At 49.5% G+C, this 18,641-nt stretch overlaps 1 protein-coding gene and 1 long non-coding RNA gene across 3 annotated transcripts in view; both read right to left on the minus strand.

Moving 5' to 3' along the window:
- The window catches only part of Gck (glucokinase), a 10,077-nt gene extending 2,294 nt beyond the window's left edge, over positions 1-7,783 (minus strand). The window contains exons 1-8 of the mRNA XM_010625070.2: positions 7,613-7,783; positions 5,077-5,239; positions 4,519-4,673; positions 3,535-3,654; positions 2,816-2,911; positions 2,399-2,498; positions 893-1,076; positions 4-144 (exon numbers count right to left, since the gene is read on the minus strand). Of these exons, the coding sequence (XP_010623372.1) occupies positions 4-144; positions 893-1,076; positions 2,399-2,498; positions 2,816-2,911; positions 3,535-3,654; positions 4,519-4,673; positions 5,077-5,239; positions 7,613-7,660 (1,007 nt within the window). The 5' untranslated portion in view covers positions 7,661-7,783. The remainder of the gene's footprint in view (positions 1-3; positions 145-892; positions 1,077-2,398; positions 2,499-2,815; positions 2,912-3,534; positions 3,655-4,518; positions 4,674-5,076; positions 5,240-7,612) is intronic.
- A 4,238-nt stretch (positions 7,784-12,021) lies between these two features.
- The window catches only part of LOC104862745, a 27,681-nt gene continuing 21,061 nt past the window's right edge, over positions 12,022-18,641 (minus strand). For both annotated transcript variants that reach the window (XR_780430.2, XR_780429.2), the window contains exon 6: positions 12,022-12,275. This is a non-coding gene — a long non-coding RNA (uncharacterized LOC104862745). The remainder of the gene's footprint in view (positions 12,276-18,641) is intronic.

Raw genomic sequence — 18,641 nt, forward strand, 5'->3', positions numbered from 1 at the left:
GACACGAAGCGCGTCTCGAAGGCGCCGCGCGTGCGCAGCTGCTCTGAGGCCTCCCCGTGGAACAGCAGGTTCTCGTCCACCAGTTTGAGCAGCACCAGCCGCACCAGCTCGCCCATGTACTTCCCGCCAATGAGCTTTTCGTACCTGCAGGCGGCGCGGTGGTTATGCGGGCCGGCAGAGCGGTGCCCAAAGCCCCCACGCGGTTCCGAAGTGGCCCCGATTGCCCTGATTTCTGTGTTTCCCGCGATCCTATGTTTTGCGGAAACTTCAGGCGTGAGGAATCCCGAGTCCAGCTCGGTTGAGGGCGCTGGGCGGCGCTGCTGCTTGGCCCATGCACGAAGGGTTGGGAGTCCAGGGCACAGCGAGGACTTCGGTTCTCAATGGGCAGTCGCTTGGGTAAACTGAGTGTAAAGCCTGATGCACACCCCGGAGCGTGGCTCCTTCTCACTATGTGAGCCTGCATATTTTCATCTGGAAATACATTTGATACTCCTGACTTAATAGAAGCCCGAGATGAAGCTCATAAAGTACTTAGCAGGCCGGGCACCTCGCAGGCGGCTAGCGACAGCCATAATTAATGACAAGCTCTGAGCGTGGGTTTCCCAGATGCAGCATTCTACAAAATGTACTCATTCTGCAATGGGGACGAGCCTGTGCTTTGGGGAACTCTGGGTGACACCAGGTCAGCCCTACTGCGACCGCCAGAGAGCCCATGGTGAGAAGGGGAGAGGTGTGGTCCTATGTAATCACGACCACACCTTCACTTCGCACTGTTGGGCTGTAGCAGAGCAGGCCAGGACTGGGCTGCGGGAAGGAAGAGCAGCTGTTTGTAGCAGCTGTTATCTGCTGCTGCACTCAGGGGGCTCTGGAGCTGGGCTGGGGGCATCCTTACAGCTGCTGACCGGGGTTCACGGAGCTCTCATCCACCATGCGGTCGTACTCCAGCAGGAACTCGTCCAGCTCGCCAGAGTCCCCAAAGGCGCCCCACTCGGTGTTGACGCACATGCGGCCCTCGTCCCCTTCTACCAGCTCCACGTTCTCCATCTCCTCCATGTAGCAGGCATTGCAGCCTGTACCTACGGGACAGGGCGCATCGGATCTCAGGCTGCAGGGCTGGCTGTGTGACCCGGGGTGGACCAGCCAGTGTTCGGGCCAACCTCTTCGCTGAAAGAGTAACACCCTCCCCACTGTTAGGTTTAGATCTAAAATGACCCCCAGGGCCGGGGATTTAGCTCAGTGGTGCCGCCGCCTGCCTCACAAGCCCAGGTCTCAAGTTCTATCCCCGATACCAAAAGTTAAAAATAAAATAAAATAATATAAAATGGCCCCCAAAGCCTCAGTGTTCAGAAAATGATTGGACTATGGGGGTGCTATTGCTTGAGTTGCTGTTAGAAGGTGGGGTCTGGGGAGAACAGGCAGCTACTGGAGGCGTGGCCTGGAAGGGTCTCTCTCTCCCTTCCTGACTCCTCCCTCATCTCTGCTTCCTGGCGGCCCTGGTAAGAGCAGCTTTCCTCCACCCAGCCCTTTCCATCCTGCAAGCACTGAAACTTCTAAAACGTGAGCCAAAGTGAACCTGTCCTCCTTAAAGTTGTGGGTGTCAGGTAGAAGCCTAGAGAGAACTCGGGTTGAGGCACTTTGGGAGCTCTGTGGGAGGGGCACAGCCAGGGGCAGCAGGGATTCATGTGGAGATGTTGGACTGAAAGACAACTTTCCATCCTAAAGGTGAGGATGAAAGTAGAAGTGGGAAACAGGCAGAGAGACAAAGCGAGGTCAGGCTGGAGCTCTAGAAACACGTTTATAGTGTTGCTGATGTATACGCACATGTGTATCATGGGTATAAAACACACATACGATTTTGGGGATATGAATACAGCCAGGAGCCTACTCAAATGCTCGAATACACGAGCTTTCTGAACTGGTTCAGAAGGGCCCATAGATGCAAATAACGTACGTGGACTTTCTGGGTAGCTGGGTCCCAGTGCTCCTGCACACAGCAGATGACAGATGGGGTATGGGGGCTGTGGTTCCCTGGGCAGGGGCAGCCCCTGGGGTGGGAGTAGGGGGTTGGCATGGGGCCAGGCAGGCTCATGGAAAGACCTTCTAGGAAAGGGTAATGCCACTTTTGTGATCCTCTTCCACTTGGACAAATCTGTCCAGTATGGCTAATTAACTGGATGAAGTTGTAATTACATCCGGTGTGTGTTTGCAGCTGGTGGCCCATGTGATGTCCTGGAGCTGCAAGTGTTGAATCTTCCTATTGTGCACAGTGCCTGCAGTATCCCCCCACCTCGGTGCCCTGGCACCAGGCCCTGCACGACTGTACTGGGCATTAGTGCTTTGTACCCCTTGCAGCCCCCTTAGGCCCCTGTGCCTCCTGGAAGCGGTAAGGAGCCCTTACCCACGATCATGCCGACCTCACATTGGTGGTCTTCGTAGTAGCAGGAGATCATTGTGGCTACTGTGTCATTCACCATGGCCACCACGTCCATCTCAAAGTCCTGCCAAGGAGCACAAGGTAAGCTGGGCATGGTGGTGCACACCTGTGATCCCAGTATGCTGGGAGGTGGGAGCAGGAGGATTGAAAGTTGGAGACCAGACTGGGCTATTTTTCTTGTCTCAAAAAATAAAAAAGGGCTCAGTGCAAAGGCCCTGGGTTCATTTCCTGGTACTGTAAAGAAGAGAGAAAAGGAGGAGGAGGAAGAGAAGAGGAAAGAGAGGGACAAGGAGGGGCACAAGCATAAGCCGGGATGATGGGGCTCTGAGGAGGGTTCTCAGGGGCAGATCAGCCCCTCTGGGCCAGTGAAAGTGTCCTCACCCCTCTCCTCTTGATGGCATCTCGCAGAAGCCCCACGATGTTGTTCCCTTCTGCTCCTGAGGCTTTGAAGCCCTTGGTCCAGTTGAGGAGGATGCCCTGTAGGGAGAGGCAGGTTCGCAGGTTCGTACTGCTGGCTCTGTGCAGGGAGGTGGGCCCTAAACTAGCTCCTTCCAGCCAGGGTACATGTGCCACCCCGGGGCAGTTGAGGAGACAGACTCTCAGTACCCACACAGCTCTGAGCCTTGACAGGGGTGATTCTCTGTGAATATCCCTAGGAGCAGTGCAGTCTGTATAAAATCCCTGTTCCTCCCTGTAAGCCCCGCCCCCGTGCAGGCTACTGTGGGGCCCGCCCTGTGTCTTCTCAGGGACTGGATGTTGCTCTAGTTGCTTTTGCCTTGAGCCACAACCTGGCTTGGTTTCTGACACAGAGGCCTCATGTTTACACATGTATATAGCATGTGTGTGTGTGTAGGTGTGAGCACGTGCATGCATGTACATATGCATGTGTGCATGGGTGTGTGCAAGTGTGTCAAGGTGTAGCCATAGAAGACCTTGGCAGTTTAATGTGGGCGGTGAGCCAGGGCAGTAAGAATCAGCTGATGTTCTGTTTCTTTTCCAAAGCTCCACAGACTGTGTGCGACAGGACAACAGTTCAGCCCACATCTTCACCCTTCTATGTGCCACCCTCTGCTCCCCCGCCCTGCCCTCCACCTGGCCACCTTGTCGATGTCCTCGTGCCTCACAGGGAAGGAGAAGGTGAAGCCCAGGGGCAGCTTCTTGTGCTTCATTTGGTGCTTATCCAGGAAGTCGGAGATGCACTCGGAAATGTAATCGAAGAGCTGGAAGACATGATGAAGTGGCCACTAGGTGTGGGGCTGGGTGGGTCACAGTGCTCCCTGGTGCTTGGCCCCTGACTACCTGGCTCACCTTCTGCTGTGGCCCAGGACTCAGGCCCTGCATCTCTCACATGGCAGCCCTGGTCCCCAGCCCAGCAGTGCCATCTGCCCAGTCCCCCTCTAGAGCCCGTGGAGCGAGGCCCTAGGCCTGGTTGGCTGCTCTGTGAGGCCCAGGTGGAGGTACATTCCTGGCCATAGGTATGACTCCGTCTCCTTCACTACATCCAGTGTCCTGGCTGCCCCAGTCCCCAGCCCCCTCTGATGGGCCTCTCCTCAGAGCTGGCAACTCTGCTGATGAACCAAGCTCCCTTCTGGGCACCAGAGCCCAGGAGTGCCTGTGCCATTCCTGCTACCCGGTTCTACCAACAGACAGCAAGCTGTAGGCAGGTGAGAGCTGGACAGTGTTTGTGGGGGCTTCTGCCTGGAACTCTACCCCTCAGAGCTGCTCAATTTTTTGTTTTTGGTTTTGCTTTTTCAGACAGGATCTTGCTGTGTAGCCCAGACTGGCTAGAAATCATGACGATCCTTCCGCCTCAGCCTCAGGTGTGCACCATCATGCCCTGCTCAATTTTTGTATGTTGACTTTTCCTCTGGGAAAGTGGACAGAGAACCGCTCTGCACCTGCAGCCTCTCCAGCTCAATGAATCCCTCCTACAATGCAAGGATCATGGGACTCGGGAACCGTCGGCCAGGCTGAGGCTGTCCGCCGAGGCCTCTGGGCTGCCCCCTCCCAGTGGGTGGGTGGGTGGATGAGCCTGGAGCTCCGGGTGACCTCAACCCCACCCTCCAAGCCTCCAAGCTGCTCACCATCTCTGCGGTGCCCGTCATGGCGTCCTCGGGGATGGAGTACATCTGCTGTTTGGTCTTCACGCTCCATTGTCCCTCCTCCCCCTCCCCCACCTTCACCAGCATCACCCTGAAGTTGGTGCCCCCCAGGTCGAGGGACAGGAAGTCTCCGACTTCTGCAGACAAAGAGAGACACGCTCAGGCTGCACTGCCCAGCAGGCTCGGGCTTGGAGAGACCCAGGCAGCTGGCCTGAGACCCGTGGGATATAGTGTCACCAGCCCAGACTTTGGGGGCAAGTGTCAAGGGTCAAAGGCACGCTGGAGAAATGTTAGTGGGAACCCCAGCCTTGGACAGAGTCCCAGGAGCCACTGAAGGCCTGGGTCTGGGCTCAGGGTGGGGCTGGGCCCCCAAGTGAACATGGAGAGAGGTCCCTCATTATGAGATTTAAAAAGCCAGTGGCATTCCAGGGCTGAACCCATGGAACCAAGGGTGGGTGAGTTGGGGATGGAACATCATCGCTTGCCCAGGGGTCCTTTCTGGGGACAGCAGAGCGCCTGGCAGTGCTGTCCCTGTGGTACCTGAGCCTTCTGGGGTGGAACGCACGTAGGTGGGCAGCATCTTCACGCTGGCCTCCTCGTGGGTCTCCAGCCGCAGGCCGCGGTCCATCTCCTTCTGCATCCGCCGCATCACCTTCTTCAGGTCCTCCTCCTGCAGCTGGAACTCTGCCAGGATCTGCTCCGCCTGCAGGGAGGGTGTGCACTCAGGTCTCCAGCTGTCCTCTGACCGTGGGTCCAGAGTGACCCATCTTTCCACGCCACTCACCACAGTTGAAGGGGAAGAGTTCTGAGGTCAGCCCTTGATGTTACCCTGGGTGTGCTGGAGGGGCCAGCGGCTTTTTCCCTGGTGCTATCCTTGGGGCCCAATGTCTGACAGCACCTCCTGGCCCTCAGATCAGAGGTAAGTGAAGGAGAGGGGCACTGTTTGAGGCAGGGCTGGAGCCCATCAGGAGGGTGGCCAGCTGGCATCACTGTGCCAAAACCTGGTCGCCCTTCCTCTAGGACCTTCTGGAGTAGAGGGGCCAGCTAGCACTGGTGTGCACAGGGTGGTCGGAGTGAGCCACTGTGCCTGACCCCTGCCCATCAGGGGTCTGCCAGCCAGGCATGGCATCCACAGTGTGGCAGCTGAGCCCAGGGGGCAGGTCTCTGTGCACTAGTGTGAGGCCAGGAAGCTCAGGTTGGACCAGCACCACCTCCGTGGGTGTCTGAGAACGGGCCCTGCCTCCAGAGGAGACTGACCTGTGGGACCTCAGGGAGCACAGCAGTGTGTCTGTTCCCTTTGCCCATCAGCACATAGTCGTGGGGAAAGGCCACTGGACACACTAGACGGTGGTAAGCAAAGCCCATCGTGAAGATACTTTCAAGCCAGGTATATAATTCTACCTCTCTGAAAGGCTGAGTCGGGAGGATTGTAAGCCTGAGCCCAGTCTGGGCAATTTAGCAACTTAATGAGGTGCTATCTCAAAATTTTAAAAAAAAAGTAAAAAGGGCTGGGGATGTAGCTCAGTGCTCTGGATTCGTGTCACCACTGCAAACAAAACAAACACCCCCCCCACAAAGATATTTGCATTTTTAACCAAAATAGAAAAAGTAAAGCTACTCTGATAAAAGCCATAGATCCACAGCAATCTTCTGCCTCAGCCTCCCGAGTGCTGGGATTACAGGAGTGGTGGTGGATCTATGCTATAGATCCACTCTTTATAGGAATGTGCTCCCTTTTTGTTTTATACATGAGCTCATTGGGCTGCAGATGCTCCGAATTACAGCCGGGAGATTACATGCCATTTGCTGCTGCTTCCTTTTTTAGAATCTGGATTTTGTTCAGGTGGCAGGGTAACACATGAAGGCACGTTAAGGCAAAATTAGGCTTGCCCAAGCACAGCAACTGTATCCTTTTTGGCAATTGGATGTATGGCCAGTTCTGGTTAATAGCAAATGAAGGGAAAACTGATTTTTAGCTGGAGGGAGAAGTTTGGGGTTCCCCAAATGTGTGAGCATGGCTGTATGAGGATGTGATGACTGGCATTGCAACAGCCATTTTGCAACTATGAGGAGACAAGGCCATTAGCACACTACAGACAGCAGAGAAGAGAGATTGATGCTGTGGCCCCCAACTCTATTGGCTGGCTATGGAGCAAATAATAACCACCAAAACCACAGGTAATGAGAACATTGGTTTCTTGCAACCCAGAGCATTCCTAATGGATATGGAGACTTAGTTAAGAACCATTTTTTAAAAAGGGCCCCACATTTAAACTTATACCCAGGGTAGGTCAGAAAGGAAAGGGTCTGACGAGAGCTCTGACAGAACAGACTTGTCCCTGAGGTGGCACTGTGCTGCCATTGGGCATGAGCAGGAAAGCAGCTGGGTCTCGGGAGGACAAGGGCATGGGGGAGTGGCCGGGGGATGTCCTGTTGGAGACGAACACTGGGCAGCCCTCAGTGTGGAGATGCCCTTAAGGCCTGGGAGGTCACAGGGCATCCTGGTTGGACAGCACAGGAGAGGCGTGGGGAGGACTGGCAGGATGCAGCCAGCTGGCTTTGAGATCCATCCCCAGAATGCAGGGAGAAGCAGGGAGCCATGGAGGGCTGGGTTTGACAGTGAGGACAGCCAGAGGTGGATACTATGGGACCGCAGGCCCCTGAACACTTGGCCAAGGGGTTCAACGCCGCCCCAGCACAGCCTGGCCCCTCCACTCCCAGGTGCTGGGGTGGCTGTGTGCACAGTGCCAACTGCCCACATGCTCCCAAGGAAGATCGCCCTGATCTGTCACCCCCAGAGTGGCCCCAGGGGGCCCGAGAGCCAACAGCACTGGGTAAAGCCCTGGCGGGGGCATTTTCAGCCCAGGACCAAGTTCCTAGGGCTCCTGCAGAGGGGACAGTAGTAGTCCCGTGAAGAGGGCGAGGGCCATATCCTGGCCCCGCAGAGGCCTGCACACCTCCTTCAAGGGGTCCCTGCCTGCTCATCACCCCCACCCCCAACCTGGCTTCTACAAACTGAAGATGCTGGCTGGGGCTGCCCTTCCAGCCTGGGGCCCTGGGCTCTGGTGACCCTTACCAGCGTCAAGGCTGCCTGGGCCAGGCTCCTGGCCTCGTCCACGGCCATCTGTCTGAGGAGCCACCAGGGAGGTTTGGAGAGTGGAGCTGCTGCTGCCTGCTGAGGCTGGAGTGTGGCTGCCACTGTGGTGTCTGAGGACAGGTGAGGCTCCCTGGCTGTGAAGTGCTTCTGGCTGAAGCACTCAGTGGGCAGCTACTGAAATACTCTGCCCACTGTGGCAGGGGCAGGGGCAGGGGCAGGGCCGGAAGGGCAGAGGAGGATCACGGGGTCAGGGTTGTTAAGGGCCCTGGGGACAGGGTGATGGGGCAGGCTGCCGCCCATGAGGTCTGAGGCTGGAGTGTGGCTGCCACTGTGGTGTCTGAGGACAGGTGAGGCTCCCTGGCTGTGAAGTGCTTCTGGCTGAAGCACTCAGTGGGCAGCTACTGAAATACTCTGCCCACTGTGGCAGGGGCAGGGGCAGGGGCAGGGCCGGAAGGGCAGAGGAGGATCACGGGGTCAGGGTTGTTAAGGGCCCTGGGGACAGGGTGATGGGGCAGGCTGCCATGCCCATGAGGCACAGGTTGGGATTGTGGCTGGGGGCGTGGCCAAGCCAGCCTGTGCACCCTGCACCCCTGGATGCTCAGAAGAAAGAGGTGACTGGCCATCCAGACGTGATGGGAAGGGGGATCCCTTGGGCTTCCATCTGTGGGGAGGTCTGGGGTGCATTGTGAACAACCCGGGATGCTCCATGGTGCTCTGGTGGGAGGGAGTCACCAATGTTAAGAAGGCCAGGGGTGTGTAGGAAGGACAGGCTTCCGAGCATGGTGGGGGACCCAAATGGGGAGTGGAGGATCTGGGACTCAGATATTCAGGGCAGCTCAGAGACTTGAGGGCATGGGGTACCCCCGCCCACTGACATGAAGCTTCCTGGCCACGTGAGCAGGAGCAGGTGCACATCCTCAGGGCTGCCCTGAGTGAGTGATCTCCAGGTAAAAAATAGGAGCTTTAGTCAGCACTCTTCAACTGTCAATCAAAGATCCCACCTCAAAGCATCTTGATGAAAAAAACAAAAACAAAAAATGATAAAATGGGGTGGTCATTAGGTTTGGCCACTGCAAAGTTCAGGCCCAGGGCTGATTCAGGACATACCCATGGGGTGGAAATGCACTCGCACCCCTGACCCCTCCTTGAGCTTGCCTGGGAGTGACCCCAACAGACCCTGCCCTGGCTGGCACCTCCCAAGCCCTGCTAAAATTAGCCACAGTTGCAGGTGGGTCAGAGTACAGAGGGTTCCTTGCAGAGATGTGGGGCTCATCCGCCAATGGCCGTTGTGGTCCCCCCTGAGACGATTGATCCTTTTCCCAAAATAAAGCAAAGATGGCCTCACCAGACCTCATGTGACAGGTCTATGACCCCCAGCTCCTGTTTGCTATGGGGGCAGGGCTCATGTCAGAGTTTGGAGCTGGCCAGGCCAGGGAGCAGCTGCCCCGGAGTCTTGCTGTTCACCTGGGCCGTGCAACCGCATAGTAAGGCGGATCCAGCTCTTCTTGCTCCGTTCCTTGGGTGGCGAGAGTGTGCCCAAGAACTTGGTGTGTGCGCTGTGTGTGGTACTAGTTATTGAACCCAAGACCTTTGCATTGGGCTACAAACCCAGCCTGTTACATTTTTTAGCTTGAGGCAGGGTCTTGCCAAGTTGCACAGGCTGGCTTCCAATTTGACATCCTCCTGCTTCAGCCCCCAGAGTAGTGGGATTACAGGTCTGTGCCACCACCCCAGGCTCTGCTCAGAACTTTCTAGAAAAAATCCAGAGCTGTGCAATAATGGGCCAGGATGTGTTAGTAGGTGGTGAGCTCTCCATTGGGGTGGAGGGGAACAGATTAGAATGGCCTTGCTCTGTGTCCCCACTGACTTCCCTGACCTAGCTGTTCAAGGAGCCGCTGCACCGGCTGGACCTGATTTTCATTTTCATTTATCTCAAGGAAACAGTACTGCAAATTCAGTCAAGGATATTCAAGATTATTCCTTCTGCTATCAAAAAATAGCACAGATCCCACACATCAAAATACTGCATAGGGAATTGATGAAATAAATGACGCAGCATGCAGTCAATGAAAATGGTGAGAAAAAAAGAAAAGAAAAAGAAAATGGTGAGATTGATTAATGGTTGTTTAAAGAAACTCTTTATTTATTTTTTTGGTATCGGGGATCAAACTTAGGACCTTGCGCTTACAAGGCAGGCGGCGGCACCATTGAGCTAAATCCCCAGCCCGAAACTGTTTATTTTTTAACTTTTGATTTTTTTGGAGACAGGGTCTTGCTATGTATTTTAGACTGGCCTTTAACTCGTTATATAGCCCAGGCTGGCCTCGAACTCATGATCCTGCCTCAGCCTCTGGAGTGCTGGGATTATAGGCGTGTGCTACCATGCCTGGTTTAAAGGAACCGTTTAGAAGAACCTGGTAGAAGTGACGGAGGGGGACTGGAGCCTGGGTCGTGAAGGATATGTGGCTCCTGTCTTTCTTTGGATTGTTCACTGTGGGGGAGGCTGCTATCATGCCACGTGGATGGACACTCAAGCCCTTGGGAAGATCTAACCCAGGAGGAAGCTCCTGTCCTCAGGCTGCACCCAGAAATCACAGCTTCTGGCAGCTCGGCCTGGCCAGGCCCTTGAGGGCAACCTGAGTTGCTTCTGAGTTTCTGCCCTGCAGACATGTGAGACAGTAAAGGTTCATTGTTTAAAGTCACTGCGTCTGGAGGTGATGTGTTCCATAACATTGTTAACTACATGCAGAAAATAGAAAACGTGGTATGATCCATTTTGTTACAGATATATGGTTGATGATATAGAAAATATACATATGAAGAAAAAAGAAAATATACATATGGGAGAGCTAGGCACAGTGGTACACGCCTATAATCCCAGCTCCATAGGCTGAGGCAGGAGGATAAAAGGTTTGAAGCCAACCTGGGCACCTAGATGAGACCCTGACTCAAAACACAATGAAGAGGGGTGGGGATGTAACTGCAGGGTAGAGCACATGTCCAGCGGGCACAGCCCCCTGGGTTCAGCCCCCAGCACCAAAGAAAAGGACAAAACTAGAAAGATTAGGTCCTGTCTACTATTTTTGCTCAGAAGTTCCAAATCTAAAGGGTAGAGGTCCACAGTTAAATGAACCAAAATTCCAGGCCCCTAACCTGTGGGAAGGGAAGTGGGGCAAGGAATCCCAGGAGCTCGCAGTGCCAGCCCTCCTCCGGGCCTGTGCCTGAATCACCCCTCATCGCCTGGTGCCAAGCGCAGGCCGCTGATGCAACAAGGCTTGGAGGTCACGAGTGTCACAATTGTTTGCTCTCTGCAGGGCAGACTTGAGCCAGGCTGAGGGGCAGGCTGGGGCCCGTGAAAGGGAGGGTGTCAGGCAGTGGTTTAGGACCCGGATGCCAGGGACAGTGGGCAAGGGGGAGCTGGGATAAGAGTCAGCAAAGAATGCTTGGGCCCTACACCACAGGCAGTGTGCAGTGCCAGACCCTGACACAGATTCCACCGGGCCTATGTGCTATAGGGAGACTGAGATGAGAGTTAGGGGTCTTCCCTGGATGCACCAGCCAGAAGGCACTCAACCAGGATCCACCTGAGTCATTCTGATTCCAGGTTAGAAGAGTTTAGTCTTCTTGACTAGATGTGGACCTCTCCAGGGCCAGGCTATACCTGCACCTGTGTGAGGTTCTCGGCAGGAGCCAGAGGCCTCCTCTGCCACTTACTGTCCTGTGCTGGGGCTTGGGGAAAGTCCCCTCACATCTCCGCATTTTGGTTTTCTTCTCAGCAAAGGGTTGTCACTCCTCACCTTCCTCACAGGGCTACTGAGGGGGCCGTGGGATAAAGCAGGAAAGGCTCTCAACACACGTGGGTCCTTCAATTCCTTGTAGCTGCTGTCGCCACCAGAGGAAGTTCCATCATGGGTCAGAGTGGAGGACGCAGGCAGACCCTATCCCTACAGCAGGTCTGATGCCAAACTCCCACCCTTAGAGGGCCCTAAAGAGGAAAGCCAGTGGTACAGCCTCTTCGCTGCTCCTCCTACACCAAACCAGTGAACTTTCTGAACAGGGATCGACGGGGATGACATCAGTGGAAATGGGAGATTATGCATTGGTGCTTCTATTGAAACAGCCTTTTGATAATTAAAAAAAAAAATCTTTAAGCCAGGTGTGGTGGCGCACACCTGTGATCCCAGCACTCGGGAGGTTGAGGCAGGAGGATTGCCTGGGCTACATAGTGAGTTCAGGGCCAGCTTGAATTACAAAGCAAAGCCCTGTCTTGGAAGAAAAAGAAAAAGAAACAAAAGGAATCAACTACTTCAGAAACTGGGTTCTGATTAGACCCATGTGTCACCCACAGGAGGGCCTGGTGAAGGGGGTGGCAGAGCTGCATATGCCGTCCATAGCCCTCTGGGGTCATGGGGACCATTTCTGTGTTCCTGGGAGCTGGCTGGAGCAAGGTGGGCAGAAAGGATCTCACCTTCTGGAAGTTTAGGTTGTGCCTTTTGGCTGATCTGGTGGTTCCCTGAGGAGCCAGAGCACAGGTTGTCTTTGTTTCTGGCCAGCTTCCCTTCTGGATTTTCTGTTTGTTTTAATTTGCTTGTTTGGCTTTTATCTACACATTGAAGTCATTATCTTTCAGCTCAGAGAGTAACTGCAGAAACGGCAGGACAGAAACATGAGCTCTACACAGGAAAGAATATAGGCTCTGCAAAAATAGTTTGGAAAAATCATAATACAAATGAACAACTGCAGACCTCTCAGCAAGCCAAGTATGAGAGGGAGAATCTGATATCTGGGATTACCATATTGCACTACTCCAAATGCCTAGCTCTCAAAATATTACAAAGCAGGCCAGGGATTTAGCTCAGTCGTGCTGCCACCTGCCTTGAAAGTGCAAAGACCCACGTTCGATCCCCAGTACTCCCCCCAAAAAGTGAATATAAATGAAATAGAAAGTAGAAAACAATAGAGAAAAATTAAGGAGACCAAAAGTTGGTTCTTTGAAACATTCAACAAAATTGACAAACCTTTAGCTAGATTTTAAAGAGAGAGAGAGAGAGAGAGAGAGAGAGAGAGAGAAAGGCTCAAATTACTTGTCATCAACAAAAAAGTGAACATTATTATCAACTTGATTGTGAACAACTGTAACTCAATAAATTGGATAATGTAGGTGAAATGGAAAAATTCTCAGAAACACATGAACTGCCAAAAACTGTCAGGAAGAAATCTTTAAAAATCTGAGTAAACTAAAAACAAGTAACAAGGAAGTTAAACCAGTAATTAAAAACCTTCCCAAAGACGCACAACAAAACACCAGGACCAGATGGCTTCACTGGTGAATTCTACCCAACCTTTTAAGAATTAACACCCATCTTCTCACACCCTTCCGAAAACACCAAAGACAAAGAAATATTTTCTGACTTGTTTGATTTTCCCAATTTTGAACCCAGACAATGAAAGCTATAAGAAGGCTACAGGCCAATATCCTTTATGATTATAGATGCAGAAATTCCCAACAAAGTGCTATCAAACAAAAGGGACAGATGCAGCATATTAAGAGGATCATACTGTGACCAAGCGGAATTTATTCTAGGCATGCAAAGGTGATTCAACATATAAAAATCAATCAATATACCATACCACATTAATCAGATAAGAGAAAGAAGCTACATGGCCTTATCAACTGATTCAGAAAAGTATCTGAAAAATCCAAAACCCTGTTGTGATCAGAACACTCCAGAAGGGAATTTCCTTGACAGGACAAAAGGCGTAGGTGAAACTCACACTGCTAACATTATACTCAGTGGTAAAGACTTCAAGTTTTTCCCTTTAAGATCAGGAACAAGGCAAGAATATCCACTTTTACTACTTCTAGTCCACATAGTCCTGGAATTTCTGACCAGAGCAACTGGGGAAGGAAAACAAAAGAAATCCAACCTGGAAAGTGCTATGCTCTGAATGTGTCCTCTCAAAATTCATATGCAAAATTCTAATCCTCAAGGTGATGAGATTAGGAGGTGAGGACTAGAAGAGGTGATTAGGTTGTGGAGGCAGAGCCTTTGAGGATAGGATTAATGCCATTAAAAAGCTTTCCCACCCCTAGAAGCTTCTGTGTCCTTCCACCAGGGGGTCGGGGGGGCAATGACACTGGCATGAATGTGGCCCTCGCCAGCTGGTTCTTGACCTCAGACTTTCCAGACTCCACAATTATGAAAAGCAAGTTTGTGTTGCTTATACATTGCCCAGTTTATGGTGTTTTCCTATAGTAGCTAGAATGGATTAAGACAGGAAGGAAGAAGTAAAACTATTTCTGATGACAAAAACTTTCGTGTAGAAAGCCATAAACAACTCATTAAAATGTTGTAGCTAAAAATACTTGTTCAACAAAGTTGTAGGATACAAAAATTGTGACATACGAATTAGTTGTATTTTTATATACTAACGAAAATAACCCAAAGGAGAAACCAAGAAAACAATTCCATTTACAATAGCATCAAAAAGAATGAACTACTTAGAAATGAGCTTAAACAGAAAAAAGACTTGTACATTGAAAAGCTATAAAACATTGCGAGAAGAAAGTACAGGAGGCTAAAGTAAATGGAAGGAACAACATAGTGTTCATGGGTTGGGATACAATATTGTTGAGATGCTATATCTACCCAAAATGACTGGCAGGTTCTAGGTAATTCCTATCAAAATCTCGTTTTTTTTTCAGAAGTGGGAAAACACATCCTATAATCTTTGTGGAATTTCAAAAGACCCTGAATATTCAAACCAATTTTGGAAAGAAAGGGCACAAAGTCAGAGGAGTCACTTGTCTTGATTTCAAACTTACTAGAAAGTGTTGACTGATGATGACAGACGTATAGACCAATGGAATAGAAGAGTCCAGAAATAAACCACCTCAGATATGATCATATGGTTTTCGACAAAAGTGCTAAGATCATTCAATGTGGGGAAGAACAATTTCTTCAGTAAATAGGGCTAGGAAAATTAGATGTGTAAAAGGATGAATTTGGACTCTTTCCTTATACCATGACAAAAAAGCCTTATGACCTTTGATTTGGCAAAGAGTGTTCTTCTAATGCTGGGGATCAAACTTGGGGCCTTGTGCATGCCAGGGAAATGCTCTGCCACTGAGCTACACTCCTCTTCCTGACAATGACTTGTTTAGGGTGAGACAAAATGTATGTGCAGCACAAAGAAAAATAGGTAAGTCAGACTTCAGTGGCATTTAAGAGCTGGGTGTGGTGTTGTTTATCTGTAGTTCCAGCTACTTGGGAAGCTGAGCCTAGGTATTTGAGAACTGGGCAACATAGTAAGACTCCTACCTCAGGAAACAAGTCCTGTTTCCCCAATTAAAGCTTTGTGAGTTAAAATGCTTGCAAATCTTATTTGGTAGGGATTTAATATTCAGGGTTTAATATAACAAACTCATAGACCCCCACCACCAAAAGATAAATAACCCAATTTATTGGACAAAGGATTAGAACAGACATTTCTCCCATGAAGATTTAGGAGTGGACAAAAAGTGCTTGAAAAGAAATTCACCATCATCAGTCACCTGAGAAAGACAAATCAAAACCATGAGCAGCGACTTCACATCCACTAGGACAGCTGTATCAAAAAGGAATAAAACCAGAAAACAGCAAGCATTGGCAAAGGAGAAATTGAGTTCCTCATCCACTGTTGGTGGTAAGGTACAATGGTTCAGTTGCTATGGAAGAATTTTGTAATTCATTAAAAAATAAAGCATATGGGCCAGAGATTTAGCTCAGTGGTTCTGCCGCCTGCCTTGCGAGTGCAAGGACCCAAGTTTGATCCCTGGAACCCCCCCCCAAAAATTAAGCATAGAACTACCATGTGATCCCATAGTTGTACTCCAAAGTGTATTCTCTTAATTAATTGAAAACAGGAACTTGAACAGATACTTGTGTGCGGTGTCTGTAGCAGCATTACTCACAGTAGGCAAAAGGCAGACCAACAGACAAATAAACACAGAGCTTGTTGTACATGCTGGTCCTCTGTGGGGGTGAAGGAAGTTCTGAGTAGGCTATCACGTGGCTCATCCTTGACCACGTTATGCTAAGAGAGGCCTGTAACAGGACTTTTGTGTGAATTCCACTTATAGAAATATAACAGGCAAATTGACAGAAAATAGAACAAGGGACATGCGGGGAGTGGAAAGTGGCTGAGTTCCTGAATGGGATGATGAAATCGTTCTGGGAACAGTGGCAGCGGTTGCACAATGCTGTGAGTGTACCTAAGCCACTGAATTGTACCCTTCAGAGTGGCTCATATGGCAACTTTTATGGGTACGCATTTCATCACACCTTTTACAAAGAGAGAATAACTAACCAGCTGGTCTATTTCCATTGTGAAAATGGGTTTTTTTTCCTCCTTGAATGGAATTAACACCTGGTGTGCTCATTGCTCTAGCCCTGGGTGCATCCTTGGCCTGGGCTATTCCAAAGTGAGAGTTCAGCCTGGGGAAGGTTTCGGTGAAGGCATCTGCAGACAGCTCAGTAAGCAAAAGGATGTGGTGTTGAGTTGGAGCTTAATTTATGAGGCTGCTCCCCTCAAGGTCCTACCATTACATTAAGAGGGGGAGGAAGGTAAGGAGAGAGAAAGGGGACAGGAGAACTTTGTTGTGGCCCTTGGCACATTTTGCTGCCTGTGAAGAAGGAGATGAGATTGTGGCCAAAGGATGTGACAATGTGTGTGTTAAGACCAGGGAATGGTGGGAATTTCAGTTCAGTCTGGAGGCAGATTAGGAATACAGGCATCCAAGCAAGGGCCCTGCTTAGTGAGATTTTGTTGTTAATTAGGACATGTCCTTGTTTCCCATTCTTTCTCTTTCCACACAGGGAGTTTTTATAATGGATACTGCTATAATTTAGGACCATATGTTAATTAAAGGCTTGTTTCCCAGGATGGTGCTACAGGAGATGGTGGAGCCTTTAAGAGGTATGGCCAAACCCGGGATTTAGCTCAGTGGTTCTGCCATCTGCCTCACAAGTGCAAGGACCTGAGTTCAATCCCCGGTGCCAAAGGAAAAAAGTTAATACACTATATTAACAGAGCCAAGGACAAAAACCATACGATCATCATCTCAATGCAGAAAAAGCATTTGATAAAATCTATTAAGCATTTATGATAAAAATCCTCCAAAAATTGGAATAAACGGTCTCTACGTTAATCTGACAAAAGCCATCTATGAAAAACCAACAGCCAATATCATACTAAATGGTCAAAAACTGCAATCCTTCACACCAAAATCAGGAACAAGACAAGGATGTCCATTATCACCACTCCTGTTCAATATAGTATTGGAAACATTAGCCACAGCAATTATACAAGAGAAAGAAATAAAAGGAATAAAGATAGGAAATGAAGAAGTCAAATTGTCATTATTTGCAGACCACATGATATTCTATATAGAAGACCCCAAGAACTCCACCAAAAAAGCCTTCTAGATTTAATAATCAAACTCAGTAAAATAGCTGGATACAAGGTCAACATACAAAAATCAATAGCTTTCCCATACATGAAAAACAGACTCACTGAAGAGAGAAATGAGCAATCAATTCCTTTCACAATAGCATCCAAAAAATTGAAATACCTAGGAATTAACCTAACAAAAGAAATCAAACGATCTTTGAAAAGTTGGATGAGCAGGCAACCCACTTTCTAGTCACTCTTCTGTCTCTCTTAGATGGAAGCTTTCTTTCCCTCAATAATTTTTTCCTACTCTAAAAAAAGGAAAGAGAAGACTTTTACTCTGAAAACTATAGCACTCTAAAAAAAGAGACTGAAGAGGTCATCAGATAATGGAAAGACATCCCTTGCTCCTGGGTAGGAAGAATTAACATAGTGAAAATGGCCATACTTCCAAAACTGCTATACAGATTCAATGGAATCCCAATTGAAATCCCAGCAGCATACTTCACAGACCTTGAGAAAACAATCCAAATATTCATTTAGAACAACAAGAGATCTAGAAAAGCAAAAGCAATTCTATGCAATAAAGACAAGGTAGGTGGTATCACAAACCCTAACTTGAAACTATACAAAGCTACTGTGATAAAAACAACATGGTACTGGCAAAGAAACAGACCCAAGGACCAGTGGAACAGATTAGAAGATGCAGAAACAACTCCAGACATACGCAGCCACCTCATCTTTTACAAAGAAGCCAAACACCCTCACTGGAAGAAAGTTAACCTCTTTAATAAATGGTGCTGGAAAAACTGGGTTTCAGCTTGCCAAAGATTAAAACTAGACCTATATCTCTCACCACGCACTAAATTAAAATAAAAATGGATTAAAGATCTAAATATTAAAACAGAAACACTAAACCTGCTGGAAGAGAAGTCAGGAAGAACTCTTAAAGACATTGGTGTAGGAAAAGATTTTAATGAACAAAACCTCAGTTGCCCATGAGCTAGCACAAACAATCAACAAGTGGGATGTCTTCTTATTAAAAAGCTTCTGCACAGCAAGAGAAACCACCACCAGTGTGAAGAGACAACCTACAATGTGGGAATTTTTTTTTTTTTTGAGACAGGGTCTTACTATGTAGTTGAGTATGACCTGGAACTCACTATGTAGCCCAGGCTGGTTTCGAACTCCCAGCGATCCTCCTGCCTCAGCCACCCAAGTGCTGGGATTACAGGCGTGCGCCACAACGCCCGGCTTTGTGGGAAAAAATTTTTACCAGCTGTTCCTTAGACAAAGGTCTACTGTCTAGAATTTATAAAGAACTCAAAAAAATCAGACCCTCCCCCAAACAGAAAGACCCAATTAAAAAATGGGCATCTGAAAATGGTGCCAGGTACCACAACAGCAACAGAACTTTGCTGTTTTCTGGATTTTATTCTTTTCTTTTCTTTTTTAATGGAATGTGCTGAATGTCTATAATTTTGTTCAGATGACTTCAGAACCTGGAAAAGCTGTTGCTGCTATTGATGCATAACATACTGCTATTAGTCTTTTTATATAAATATAAATATATATA

This window comes from Fukomys damarensis, unplaced genomic scaffold (assembly GCF_012274545.1).
Source record: "Fukomys damarensis isolate Sample0158 unplaced genomic scaffold, DMR_v1.0_HiC HiC_scaffold_17, whole genome shotgun sequence".
In the NCBI taxonomy this organism is placed as follows: domain Eukaryota; kingdom Metazoa; phylum Chordata; class Mammalia; order Rodentia; family Bathyergidae; genus Fukomys; species Fukomys damarensis.